Genomic DNA, 15,508 nt, shown 5'->3' on the forward strand with positions numbered 1-15,508 from the left:
ACAAGATTGGCGTAATTGGCGATCACCGATCATACACCTTTTCACGGAAATCGGCCAATGATGACCGGTGGCCGATCGATCGGCACACCTCTAGCGTTAACGCATTAACATTGACAGCCTTACTTTAAATTAAATATTTCAAGTCCAAAATGTAAAATGGAAGCAATCAAAGCTTAAGAATGAAGTCAAAGGAATCATGAAAACTGATAAGATTACTTTAAACCTGAATCTGCCAAGGGTATTAATCTTTTTGAGCTTACCACTGTGATGTACACAGTGATAAGCTCAAAGGCATCTAAATGCATTTTAATGTAACTGAGACACGTTACAGCCAACATATTGTGGGAAAACTTCAAGCCATCTCTAATATTTTGAAGGACATCATTGGAGGGTATTAAAGATACACTTATCCATGTGCATAATATAATGTAAAACCAAGATATATAGGTAGGACTGAATTTCATTAAACCACAAGAACATTCCAGCTTAGATCTCAAATCTCTTTAGCTGGTTTTAATTCACTGAAGGACATCGTTAAGACATCCATGTGTCAACACATCTGATTTAATATTCCCATGGGACGAGACTAATGTCTGGCTCCATTCCCTCCAGCCATGCTCACTCATAAATATCAACCATGGCTGGTAGTGTCATAGGCCACACTATACAGGGAAATTTATTGTCTTGATGGTGATTCCACCTCACACCCACTTCTTATAAATATCTAAGATTTCAAGCATGAGAAAAATATTACCATGAAGAAAGCAGAGGTGATATTTTTCCAGAAATTTGAAAAGTCCCACCTTTAGTGTCTAGGTCACGGAGGTACACTGAAAAAAGTAAAGACAAGTGTGTGGTGGATCTCAGGTCAGAGCATCTAAACTTTACAGTGGATGGTGGTAGATGCTGTCAATGACCTGCCAACATGAGCTACATAACCAGGCTTTCCATATACTGCTCTACTGGGGAGGGAGTGATGAGATTACAAAATGTTGTCAGAGTAGCACAACTAATTATCATGGAACACGAGGAGATGCTAACTGATTGATTAAGGATTGTAATTGAAGGGGCTCTAAGGAATGGGTTCTCTCAGTGATTAAAGGCTGCAAGAGTTGGCATATGATTAAGAAGGCTTTGCAGCATTCAACAAGGAGCTGGTAAAACAAATTTACTCTGCAGAAGCCATCGGAGAGTAGCAAAATCTTACAACAAAGCAATGATTTGCCAATAAAGGAACATGCAGAGAAACAGTGCTATTTCTGATTCAGCTTCTGCAAGTCAGTCCACACCAACTATCTTCTTAAGCAGTCTGTAAGAACTCCTTTCACTTGATCTAATGTATTTGCACTGTAGATATAAATAGCAAATGGAGAAATGGTGCCCCAATTACTTTAACAGTACAACATTCTAAGTGTATTTGACATTACAAGAAAGTGTAGTATACCAACAAGGCAGACATGAACTTCAGAAAAATTATCTTTCAAGTTCCTTCTTTCTAAACTTAAACTGATGATATAATCTGCTAGTGCCTATACACTTTCTGTTGAGTTCAATTCCAATGCACTGCCTTTTTACACAGCATAAAAATGCCTCTGTGATATTTTAGTGCCAAATTATTATAATGATATGGACGCTTAGAGCCTCAAATGTGTGAAAGCTCCATTTTCCATCCCAAATTATTTCCTCTATCCTCCATAATTGTAGTGATTATAAGAGTATTAGAAAGATGCTTTAAAGCCTAACATAGCATCTATTTCCATAGAAAAAATTACTTTGAAAAAGCATTTCTATTTAGGCTTTAATTTACCAGGGCACTCAATCACTTTATAACTAATTGAAATACATTAGAAATAGAAAAGCTTAATTTTCAGAAAGTACAATGGAATGATTTGTCTGCAAAATCATGGCCACAAATATAATCCATTTGAAAAATGCTCATAGTGTGTAAATTTGGTTCGTTTATGCATGTCAGTGGCACTTCATAGTTTTACCATTAGGTTATAGAAAGCTAGATTTTGCTTTGCATGCCGACAAAGCTAAGTGTCTCTCTCCTCTAATTTTAGCACTAGATTTATTTTTTTATGGTTTTGAAATATATTAATATATGGCCAAGTTCCAATCTTTAAGTAAAACATGATTAATCATGGAAATAACGTTCCATTCTGACTGGGACTATTTGGACCATTTGTCAATGAAGACTAGGCCTGTCGCAATAAACGATAAATCGATTAATCGTACGATAAATTAAAACTATCGACGTCATTTCAATTATCGGCATTATCATCTCTTCCGGCCTTTTTCTCTTTCTGTTGATGACACCGAATGAAAAAAGGCTCAACTCCGGTGCTCTCCACTGACCCTCCTTCCTCATTTCCTTATTGTAAAGCCCAGCGCACACTACACGATCTTAGAGCTGTCGGCCGATTGTCGGCCCATTTTCAAAACCTGACAGACCAAACATTAGCCGACAGAAATCCTAGATATAACGGTTCGATCGGGTTCGGTCCTGCGGTGTCCAACAATGGGCACAAAATAATGGCTGCAAGTCCAGTGAACTAATTTTAAAATCAGGCATTAATCAATGCTTTACTACAATCTACCTGCAATGCATGTGGTTAGTGTCAGCTAAAGTCCTGACTGAATGAAAATCATTATAACCTGTTTACTCACGTTAACGAAGAACAGCTGAAAAGTTACCGGGTTTATCAACTGCGGTAGCAATTTCGCTCCAACTCCTCCTCTTGTCATTTCTATATTCTTTGCGTGTTGAATAAACATTAATGTTGTTTCCCCATATCATCTCCAATGTCCGCTGGACTTCGGGTTGAGCCGTGTCAGCTGTTTGGGATTCCCCTCCGTAATTTCCCCTCAGAAAACATGGAGGAGAATCCGCGCTTTCTGATTGGCTACCTGTCACATTCAACAGGCTGCGTTAAGATCCCAGTCGGGGAAAAACCCTGATTTAGATCGGAGCGGCAACGACGATCCGTAACACACCACACACTCTTAGAAAGATCAACATCTAAGATTGTCATAAGGGGAAAAATAGGAGCAAAAAATCTGTAGTGTGAATTATTGTATCAGGTAGTCGATGTGCCCATCTTCTCTATTTAAATCTAATTATTACTGAAGGGCAACATAATATACAGACTTCATAATCTTTAGGTTGAATGCAGTATTTATTTCCACTTTGGCTTTATGTTGTTTAGTTTTATCAAGTACATTTATTGTTAATGGAGACTGAGAATCCATTTTGTTTTTGTTTTTGGTTGTTTTGTTTATTTTGTTTATCAGCTCCAGTGTTAAATATTCTTTTGAAAATAAAGTGTATCTATCTTTGGCAGGAAATCACATGCATTATTACGTCATTTCCATTAAATCAGTGTAAAAAGGTCTTCAGACAATATTATCGTTTATCGCAATAATTTTTTGAGACAATTAATCGCTCAGCAAAATTTGCTATCGTGACAGGCCTAATGAAGACAAAAGAAACAGGCAGTTCAAAGCTAATCTCTAGACAAGAATGACAAAAGACCTACTGTAGCTTTCTGTTAGGTCTTTTTTTTGTTTGCATTTTGCATATAAATGCACAATATAGATGAAGACCTTTTTAAACCTTTAGGTAGCAACTTGTAAATGCACTGAACAAACCAGCGGAAAAAATCTATCTATCAATTTTATTATATTTAACTTTTATTAGAAAACAGTAAAAACTGTGTGCAAACAATGCATAAGCTAGTTAAAACCGAACCACTCCCATAAAAATAAATGCAGAAAATGCTATTTCAAAATCTGAGACAAAAATACTGCAATATATCATTCACAATAAATTCTACAGCAAGTTTTAACTTTAAAATTTTTCACTTTTACTACCTAGTCAGGACTAATCAAGGATTATGGTCCTTGTTTCCATATGAAGAAAACTTTTTTTTTCTTATTTTTTTTTTTTTTATAAAACTCTTTAAGTAAACTTACTGACTGATATAATGAAAACCATAAAGTTTTTTTTGCCAGTTTCATAATCTGCAAAAACTGATGAAATTAAAGGCATTGCTGTTTGTGACCCTGCATCATTGACATAGTGAATGTCAGAGTCAATCTACACATAAAAACTCAAACATGTAGCTTTTTTATGCAACAGTTAGAATTACAGGTTAAAGACAAATGTAAACAGCATAACATAATTCTTTTTTTCTGACAAAGCTACAAACTTTCATCAAAATCCTCTCAGCTCAAAACAAAAACAAAACAATTAAAACTGTACTTTTCTTAGGAGATGAGATAAATGAGATCAGTCTTTAGCCCATTAGCAGGCACTTAATCTTTGATAAAGTATTGACAACCTATGGAATTTTACTACCCCCTTTCTACTCAGATCCATCCATCCATCCATTTTCTGTTCACCCTTTGTCCCTAATGGGGTCGGGAGGGTTGCTGGTGCCTATCTCCAGCTACGTTCCGGGCGAGAGGCGGGGTTCACCCTGGACAGGTCGCCAGTCTGTCGCAGGGCAACACAGACATACAGGACAAACAACCATGCACACACACACCAAGGGAGAATTTAGAGAGAGAGACCAATTAACCTGACAGTCATGTTTTTGGACTGTGGGAGGAAGCCGGAGTACCCGGAGAGAACCCACGCATGCACAGGGAGAACATGCAAACTCCATGCAGAAAGACCCCGGCCGGGAATCGAACCCAGGACTTTCTTGCTGCAAGGCAACAGTGCTACCAACTGCGCCACTGTGCAGCCCTTTCTACTCAAATATAAAACCTAAAAAATTTAAAAACAAATAATATACTTTGCTACTTTGCTGAAGACATGTTTTTATGGTTTTCCTGAGGACTTAAACACAAACCATGGCAAACTTTGTATGTCACATCGACAGCTAGTTTCCATTCTCACTAATACTTATCACTTACAAAAAGAAGACAGAGTAATGAATCTAATGAGTAAGTTAGTCAGCCTCCCTTAAGCAACAGAAGATACTCCCTAATGTTAGCTTTCTGGCAGCGGAGACAGTCAGCTTCCCATCATCACTAATATCTATTTAGAGATGGCTCCATCTGGGAGCCCCTCCCACATGCACACAGTTTTATTCATGATCATGGCTATTCCCTAGCTGAGGAGAGATCAAATGACAACCAAAACATTGGCTCCTCTTGGAATGGAGACTGCGAGGAGCAGAAAGGCTGTGAAAGAAAGGCAACATTGTGCTGAGAGCAGCACAGATTGCGTTAAACATGTGCCGCATTGAACAGGAGAGAGGATTTTGCCGTTTAATTAACAGTGACAGACTCAGGTGTGCCCCCAGATGTGTCGTAAGAGGCAAAACAGGTTTTCACCTAAACGAGCGCATGGTACTGCTGATATCTGCCAGGTAGCCAATGTGTTCATAGCACACAATATAAGCTCCATACCTTTCCAGCTGTTGGAAATGAAGTAGTTCATACTGTTGATACTGCTTTCAGAGAAGTGGCTTTGGCCTAATTAAAAAAGTGCTGAATTTCTGAAAGTAGTTAGCACACTCTTCGGCTTTAGTTTTGGTCTGTGTTAGGAAGACAGTCAACAATTCCTCCTTTAAATTATATCCTGTGAAGCTTGAACAGTCATTTAATATTATCTTATTCCATCCCACTAGAATCTGTACATGTGTGGGGGGAGGCAGTAAGCCATTTAAAATAGGCGCCGTCTCTGGCACAAGTGCTTATAGTAAATGTCAAGACCTTTCAAAGCCGTAATAATGACACAGAAAAGGAAAGTGATGCATGGCACCATTTTTGTCCAGGATAGAGCTACAAAACCAGTCTTTGCAGCAATTGTGTACAGCCCAAAAAGGTTTTCATCAAGCGGCCTGTTGACGTGTGGCAATAATTTTAGATTTATACGAATACCAGACTTTCAAACAAGTGACAGGTCAATTTTGCACCATTACAGAGACAAAAGCCTGTGGTGCAGGCCTTATTTGTGGCTGAGGGCCAGCTGTCAAACTAAATAACATAAATAAGCCAAGATTATCTTGTTATTCTTTGTATAGTCTCTCTTGCATTTCTTGACTCTGCTTTAAACTTAAAATAAAGCTTTAAAAGCTAAATTACAATTTTTTTGTTTTGTTTAGCCCATATTCAGTTGTAATCAGAAAAAAAATCTACCTATCCCCCAGGGAGTTTACTTATTAGTTATGATTGGAATGCCACATAGTCCACAAAGTCAACACAGACAATGCATGATGAACTCTTTGTGTGTAAAAGTTAAAAAAGTCAATCACAATTATTTAATCCCTTTACAATATTGTTATTATGAAAGTATTTTGGGGTCTGAAGTAAAGTTAAAACATAATTAAGCATTTGGAACCTCTGTAATTAGTCCTTGTTTGCTTCAACTGTAATGCATAGAAATCTCACCCACAACAGTAATCAAGTTGAGTTTTAATCGCAGTTAAGATAAAGGAGCTTTACACAAATCAAAGTATACAAGAAAAAGGGACTGCAATGTAATAAGTTTCATGTACGACCCAGTCCCATCTTAAAAGAACTAAGTCTGCTTGAACTAAATTTACACAGATAAGCTTTATACTGTTGATTACAATTGTTTTTCTATATGGAAGAGACAAGCACTGATGCTGCGCATTTCCTGGCAGCATTGAAAACTACCCTTTCATTTTGCAGTCCATTTCAAATCTCAGCCTGTTGAGTCATATACTAGAATAGTTCATTCATCTGAGTCCAAACAACATGAAACCTGCAAACCAAGTCTGGACTGAAACATTTGAACAATGTGCCCCCACAGAAAGTTCATAGACACAGAGGAATTACCTTTTTTGCCAAACTTTAACATACACCAGTAAGACACTGTGAAAGCCGATACTCTCTCACAAGCTGGGCCTTTACAAAGATGATGTACCTGTGAACTACTCTTTCTCAAAAGGATTAAGCATGAATCAGGCCAGCAAAAATGCAGCAACAAGAATCAAGGAGGTTTGGAGAAATAAACATGAGAGCAGATGTATCTCTCAGGAGCCACTTCATAAACCAGAAGCAGTAAATAATTGCATGCTTCTAGGCGTTTCAGTCTTTGAGAATGCTCACATTCTTAGCCAGCAATCAGCTTTGAGGCACAGTAAAAGTGCCCTTTACCAGCCAGGGTCTCAACAATGGAGAAATTCAACAGGCAGGCACTGTTTCCGCAGCTAGTTCCTAAAGAGATAGTTCATTCATCCATCAATGCTGCACTCTCAATCTAGAGGGAAAATGATAGAGCATTGCTTCCTTGTGGTTGGAGAAAATGACAGTACAGAGACAGAGCGGGGCTTTTGTCACCACAACCCTGATGAAAATGTTAAGCAATGAGATGCAAACTAAGAACATTAATGTTTAGCATCTACATATGGTCTACATGTCCAAGCAGAGCAAAGCATTAACGTCATACTGGCAGCATTAACATATGAAAAAAGGGAAATGAATGGTTACAGTGAGCACTGAAGGACCCATTAATTAACTATGAGAGTCTAGCCATGAAATCATCTTGAAAATGTTTCCTGTACATCCTTTCATCTAAATTTCTAGGTGGCATTTACTGCTGCGATGACCTGCTTGAGAGTAAGTGTGGCCCTATTGAGGGAAGTGGGGGTTGGGAGGCAACTTGTTTAATGGACTGATTCATAGCAAAGGGATAATCTGAACCAATAAACCTCAGGATTCAGGAAAATCTCCTGCCACTGATCACTGCCAACCCAGACTGGTAGCAGGGAATTAGACTTCCTCTTGAATAGAATCAGACATCCAATTTGCCACTGGCAAATCTAGGCATAAGATGGACCAAGATTCTCATGATCATCTTCAGAATATTATACCATGAGGGTATATTTTTTTAATTAATGTAATTCAAATTTTGATATACAGATATAAAAAATGTAAGAAATTATAAGGCTAGTAGTTGTTTACAAGTCCTTGGAATATTGCCCCCTTTTACTCTTCTGCTCATCACAGAGTAATAATGGATAAATAGCAAACTAATATTAGCTTGTTAATTAGCTATCTGCTCGGGCAGAGTCTGAAACTAACAGACATGCTAGTAGCTTGACAAGAAAAGTTTTAAAATGGCGTAAACTGTAATAAGTGGAATGGTTCCATTCAGTGACTTCCCAAACAGGATTTTCCATAGCAGTCGAATATCTTTCTTATTAGCGAGACAAAAGTGTAGCCTTGTTTCAGTCAGCTGACTAGCCCTGTGCAGCAGGTGAAGGATGGTGTTGTGGGTTGGTATTTGTTCTCAACAAGCAGTACTGGTTTTCTTCCATTCTCCTTAAATTGTCTGTGATTTTTTGGACACCTACACTGGAAACTCATTTACATGGGCAGCAAAGAAATTTACAAATAAACCCTTGACAATCTGCGATTCAGTATTTGTGATTTTTTTCAGAGACGTAAAGCTGGAAAAGCAAAAGAGGTGGAGTAGCAGTGCTCATCAATAACAGATAGTGTTATCCAGGATGTGTTACTATAAAATGTTGTATCTGCAGTCCAGACATTGAACTACTGGCAGTAAGTTTCCGTCCATATTATTTACAAAGAGAGCTCATCATTATTCGTTATTTTGGCTACCGGTTACATTTCACCCTTGGCTGTTGCTGACAATGCATGAAGTCATCAGTTCTGTTGTTGGTAAGATTCCTATATCTCCAAGTAGGGTTGGACAACATATTGTCCCTCTAAACAATATGTTGTTGTTTAGAGGGACAACAACATATATTGTCGTGTTTATCACAACAACATATGTTGTGATAAACACATTATCCATATGAATAGATAATTCATCCAATACAATATTCAATAATTCAATAGGTTGGTGACATCAACTAATTCACTCAGTCTTTGGTGACCTAGCAACAACCTGTTGAGTAATTTGATGCATCAAGAGTTTAAGGTTTCGCCACTGTGCCTCGCAGCCGCTTAAAAATAAAAAACAGCAGCATGGAGAAAGAAGAAAATTAGTAGAACCAAAGAGAAAATTGCAAATATAAAAGGAAAAGCCACATTCCCAGTTTGACTGTATTTAAGATATTTAAAACAAAAAAACAAATCAATTATTGATATCGACTGGTATGAAATCCTTATATTATGATACTTTCTCAGCCATATGACCCCACCCTGCACCAACACCAGACCTCCTCTGGAAAAACCTGACCACAATCTAATTTTTCTATCCTGGGAAATCAAGGACAACCCTGAGGATTTTCTTCATGAGACTGTCATAGAAAAACGGTGTCTTCAGTCAGAGCCCCGTTCAAAATCACTGTAACACAAACTGCTACAGAAGGTCTTTTTTGCCTATAGCCATCACCATCTACAAAAACTCTTTGAAGAACCTTGAATTAACATGAGAAACAACAATTAATTTTACTTTGGGATCATTAAAAAGATTTTTAATGTGGTGTTTGAACTATTAAAATAAATATTTTTAGAAGGGACTCTCAAGTATTCGCCAATTTCAATTATTCTTAGGTGGTTGTGGTCCTTAACCCCCGCAAATACTGGCTGTTCATTGTACACCACTTTTATATTGTCCAGACATCAACTTTTTTCTTACCCAATTAAACAAAAGACGAAGTGTAAGACAGTAAACAAATTAAATATAAGTCCTGTGGGAATAAAGGTTAGGATAAAATTAGCAGCTCACACTTAAGTTAGCTGCTAGTGAATCAGATGCTAACTTTAACCATTGCCAGTGCAAAAGTTAGCATTCCCTTCATTAGCTTCCTGTCAGGACTAGTTGGAAATCTAAAAGAGCTGTTAAACCAAAACTAGTCAATACTGCATTGTATGAAGATTCTTTAAAACCACCATTATAGATTACAAAGCCATTATTCTTTTTGTAAAACACAAAATGAAAATTGCTTATTCCCAAACAGATTGCTAAAATCCCTTCAAGTAGTGATGATACCATTATTGTGAAGCATCTTGTTAACAGGGATGTACTGTCACACCCTTAATATGGGCAGAACTTATGTTGCTTCAAACACTTTGTTGCAGCTTTGCGTACATATTTACTCTCTTTGTGATATGATACTCATCTCAGTGTGGCTGCCAGAGATCACCCTGTGCCACAGATGCCCCTCAGTGCTTCAACAATCAAGTATGAGTCAACAATGACTAAAAGTCAAGCAGATTTAGCTGATGTGTGGTGCTGTTCTGTATTCAGCACCACACATAGAATCTTTCAGCCAGCATCGGCAGAATTAATATTGAAATATAGGCCTGTCCTCTCAGTTTATTACTGGTAGACCAAGAGGTTTTGCATCTTTTTATTGAGTTAACTTGTGTTTTTTAGCACGAGTTTAAAAACATAAAATAAAACTGATATTAAGGAGATGACTTAAAGTGAGTTTGGAACTTATTTACTTATTTGCATTTGTTTTGAGTGGGTTTTTTTTTTTTTGGGGGGGGGGGGGGGGGGGGGGGTGTTGGAATAGATTCTTGACTACAAAAATGCGTGCACTGGAGCGAAACCCCACCCAGAGCTGTTAATTCAAGCCTTAATGAGCAGCTACCTGGGCAGCTGGCACCGAAGCCTACGTGATGAAGGGAAGGGGAGGTGGATGAAGGGATAGATGGATGGAGGAAAGGGGAGAATGAGGGAGATAGCGCGTCACTGCCATAACTCGATTCAGATCAGCAGCGGCCACACTCTTCTTGCCTCGGTTTTGAAACTGCGACATCACTGTGTTTCCTCCTAAACCTGACACACAGCTTGCACAGTCAGTCCCCTTATATAGCAGCCGTCGCGTTCAAAACGGTGGAAATCGCGCAAACATAATGTAATCAAAATTACATAAGCGACAGACAGCACAGAGCGAACGGTGTAATTCAGTCTGGGAGAATCAGAACTACACCAGACCCCTCTTGTACCTCTTTATTCAATGCTTACTGTTGTTTTCGAAGGGAACCATCAATGAAAACTTTGTTAGCAGCCAGCCGACATGCACTTGTGCAAAGCGTCCTGCATAAGGGGCTCGCTGCACAAACGACCCCCTCCCGTAAAGAAAAACATCGACTGGATGGAGGGAAAACTATCTATTGTTTGGATATCGCATGTACCAAGCGCCTTAAAAAGTACTTAATGGACATCTATGGAAGACCAGTAAGGGACGACCGTGTTTGAGTGTTTAACTTTGCAGGAAGGGATGAGAGGAAGAGCGGGAGAAAGTGAAGTTGTGTTGGCTTGTTTTACCTCAGCAGAGCCGTGTCGCCTTGTCTGCTCACTACATTCTCCACCGAAGAATAGTCCACAGTTTGTCCGGCTGGCAAACAGGACGGCAGAAAGCAGCACAGGCTGAAAATGATCGCAGTAAGCCACTGACCAGAGACACAAGCATCCTGCACCGCAATCATTATGTCCATCACAGCTGTTTTGTGGTCGCTTTTTTTTCCTCTCCCAAGTTGTTGCCCAAAAAAGCTTCTTCTTTTTATAATTTTTTTTTTCAAAGAAAGAGAAAAGCGACAGACGGCTTTAACTCCAGACTTTTCCGCCTCGGAACCCCGTGAAGAAACGCTCCGTGGTTTATAGTTTCCCAGGTTTGTTTAGCTGGATGTACAGCTCGCTGTGTGGGGAAGTGTTCTCTCCAGTGGCTTGCACACCATCTAGTGAGGAAATGCGATGTAAAATGGGAGCAGACCTAGAAGCAGACAACCCCCAGGCTCTGATCCTGTTGCCATGCGGCCGTTTCCCGGGCAACCCGTTCCCAGTGGCTTGTGATGGAGCAGTAAAACCGGTAGATATTGATACAACCCAGGAGCAATTAAAGATATCGACTTGTGAACCACCCTCTATTTATCCCTCCGTAAGGAAATGAGGAGTCCGCGCATTTGTAGAAATGGAGTCTAGTGACGTAAAGGCACTTATCCCAAAGGAAAACTCTGGACATTTTTTTTCTTGGATGAGAAGTCTGGGAAGTCCCTTTTACCAAGGGGGGTTGTGGTCAAAGTAGCCAGTGACATGTGCACCTGCAGCAGGGCCGGCCTTAGGAACAAGTAAACTTTGCTAATGTTTTGTGAATGTATGGAAGCCATTGGGTCTCCAGGAGAAGTGTTAACGTTTCATGTGAGCTATCAGTGCATGTTGACATTATTAAACTGAAACAAATATCCAAAAACTTATGGTAAAAGTTTTTGTTTGTTTGTTTGTTTTTTACCATAAGTGATATACTCCTATACTTGTATAGCGCTTTTTCAAGTCCAGGTGACGCCAAAGCACTTTACACTACAATCAGATAGTTTTCTCAAGTTCAGTTAAATATTCAATTCAAAAAGTAAAACTCTTTATGTGTCATATAATTTTAAAAAAACTGATTAAATTTACAGTACACAAAACTCACCAGAGTTCAAACATTTATTTCTGTGTAATTTTAATCCTCCAACCCTATAGATTAAACCCAAATTCATGTTCATATATTACTAAAGAAAACACACACATACATCCTTATTGCTTTATCTCTGTTATCTTACTTTTTCCTTCCACAAAATTTTCCTATAGTATGCTTCCATACAGTACTATGCAAAGAGACAGCTTCTATAGCATAATGTTTTTCTGTACTAAAAAATATTTTTCTATTGGTCTCTTGTAATTTTCCAGTTTGCATCTTAACTGAATTTTGGATAATCATTAGTTAAAAACAACACCTACGAAAATTAGCATAAATAAAATGTGTGAAATAAATCAATATATTACATCCTATTAATCTATGATGTAATATATATGCTTTTCTTTTTTAATTAGAAGTTGAGGCCAAATAAAATTATGCTGAGGCCATTTACATTTATTTATATGCCAAGGATATAAATAATATCCTTGGCAGGAGAAGTTGATCTGAGTTTATCTATCAACTCAGACCAACTTCTCTGTCCTGCCAAGAATAAATACTGTCCTTGGCAGGATAGTATTTATTGGGAAAAAAGTTTTATAATGGTGGCTACCTCATTCTAAAAAGGTCCACGACACCACTAGCATTTAAAAGTACTTACTCACTATGTCAACTATCTCTCTCACTACTTGTCATATAACAACATTTTATCAATACATCATAAACAGATATTTTTTAGATGCAGTGGGTGTTGTCAGTGTTTCTGAGCTACATTCTTGATGCTGCACTCCATTTGTTCTTATGAAATGAAATGACATTACACTTATATAGTGCTTTTCAGGACCCGCAGCACCACTTCACAATGAAATCAGTCATTTCCATTCATCCACTCATTCACACATTGATAATACCATGTTACTGGTTTGCAGTGTATCAGAAGCGAGGCTGCTATGTTGCCACAACCAGTATCAAATTGGTGAAGTAAATTGCCCAAGGATGCAACGACAGATATGGAACCTGCAACCCACCGACTGTAGGGCAACCTCCTACCTCTGTCCAAAATATTTAAACCTTGTAAAAAAAAAAAAAAATTACTATTTTAACTGGCTACATTTCCAACATGGTTGCAGGACTAAAACATTCTTTGCTGTATGAAAAGTGGTCTAAAACAGTATCAGTAAAATGAGGAGTAGGTGTTTAAGATGGGTTTAGTATATATTAACTATAGAGAACACAGATATGTCATCAGTTTTCCATTTACACAACAGATGATAGCAGGCGATATGGCCAAAATCTTTCTTTAAGTTTTGCCTGTTAGAAAACCATTAAATTGACAAAAACAAACGATTATCTTTTTGCAAACATGCCATGACTTCCTGACCATTGTAACACAGAGGAAGGGGCAGAAAGATGAAGTTTTTTTTTTTGTATACATTGCCAGAAGAGGAGATGCAGCTATCTATTGTAGCCACACAAGCACAACCTCTAGATATTATGAAGTGCACCCAGTGGAACACTGTCATACTATTGGCTGGAAATTTTGCTAAGCAGTGATACTCGATCTGTAAGAAAACAGAAGAGAATTCGTAAAGGAGCAGAGTGGTTTGCGAGCGCAGATTTGATCCATGCAGAGAGCGAGGAGAAAATCAGGGGGGATAAAGAGCAGAAGTTTTGAGTTTAACAATTACAATTTTTGAGAGCAGAGAGATGAAATTCTGCTTTCAAACTGAAACGTAAGGTCTGGACACATGGAATGTTTAAGACACTACTTAAGGTCCATATAGTTTGTATTATGGGGATTTCAGTTGGCTTGGAAAACTCCAACATATACACATATGCACAAGGAGACAGAGGATTTAACTGCAAAGTTTGTTTTAGAGCAGCCCCCCTCTGCATTATTCTGCTCTAAGCCTTTTGACTTAACCTACATAATACTTGACAGACTGTACAGCCGTAACCATGGGAATGACATACATTCAATGAGACAGCATGTTTGCGTGGTACGGCTGACTTACACTATGACATTATGGACATAACATTTAGCATTTAGTGTGACAACAGAAGGCGTCGAATCGAGAACATTCAGCCTGAACGATGTCTGAGAGACCAACTGCATTACCCAGTTTAAGAACTGTCCCAGGTATACATCCCCTCGTATAATATCTGTTGTTAAAGCAACAAATATTATGGCACAATTAAATCCCTTTTGTGTTTAGATCTGCACACCCATTAAGATGAATTTGCAGTTGATTGTGATTATATTTTTGCAAGTATGAGCTTCAGATCTACTTTTACATTTTTCTAATGCTGATATGGTATTTTATACAATATATTTATGAAATGTTACAGACCACAACGTCAAGATTGCAGGTTTGTTAAGATCTGGAATAGAATCTTTGCTTTAGTTTTCCACTGAAACCAGCCTTAGTTTTGTCTTTGGTTTAAAGCCATGAAAGAAACCTTTATACATTCTTAAATTCATTCTTTGTACTTGAGTTTTGCTTCCAGTTTTACTATACACTTCTTTTATTATAATTTTTTTTTTTTTTTACTACAGTGCATCAGGGACACAACTTTAATTGCCTGGTTAGTTGTAAACAAGAAAGAAACATAATGGTTTCCAAAGGTAACAGGGAATGTTTCAGTGTTCTGGAAGTGAGTCAAAAAAACAGCGTTCCATGACAGGCAACAATAAAAGAGGGGGAATGAAAAGTTCATCTTGTTCCAAACACTGTTGTAATTTGCATAACTCAAGCTCCCTCTGCTGTTAATAGCTATGATAATTCCATCAATAGAAATACTTCAGTATCATAGGAGCTTGGGAGCTCCGACAGTCAAATATTTTCTATTGCTGTTTTTTTTTTTTCCTCAGTTCTGAGCCCTTCAAATTACCTGGGAAAATGTACCTTCCCATGCATAAAACCTGTAATTACGATAACTCCATTTAGACAGCCTCTAATATTCAACTCATAATAACCTCAGGAATTATGAACAAAATGAAAGCTACCGGGTCTGAATCTTTGCAGCATTAGTGCTTTTTTTTCAGTGATGGATACCTTGGCTATTATTTTTACTTTGAGTTTTCAAAGCCAATCAACTTCTCATGGCAACAGTGTCAGTTTGACTCGTGCATGAAAACAAAAAAGTGA

General features: G+C 38.1%; 1 protein-coding gene across 2 annotated transcripts in view; it reads right to left on the reverse strand.

Moving 5' to 3' along the window:
- Positions 1-12,047, reverse strand: part of negr1 (neuronal growth regulator 1) — a 172,231-nt gene extending 160,184 nt beyond the window's left edge. The window contains exon 1 of one of the 2 annotated variants that reach the window (XM_023340076.1): positions 11,231-12,047. In XM_023340076.1, the coding sequence (XP_023195844.1) occupies positions 11,231-11,400 (170 nt within the window). In that variant the 5' untranslated portion in view covers positions 11,401-12,047. The remainder of the gene's footprint in view (positions 1-11,230) is intronic. The other variant, XM_023340077.1, reaches the window with a different exon arrangement.
- Positions 12,048-15,508: the final 3,461 nt, after the last annotated feature.

Source organism: Xiphophorus maculatus, chromosome 9 (assembly GCF_002775205.1).
Source record: "Xiphophorus maculatus strain JP 163 A chromosome 9, X_maculatus-5.0-male, whole genome shotgun sequence".
Classification (NCBI taxonomy): domain Eukaryota; kingdom Metazoa; phylum Chordata; class Actinopteri; order Cyprinodontiformes; family Poeciliidae; genus Xiphophorus; species Xiphophorus maculatus.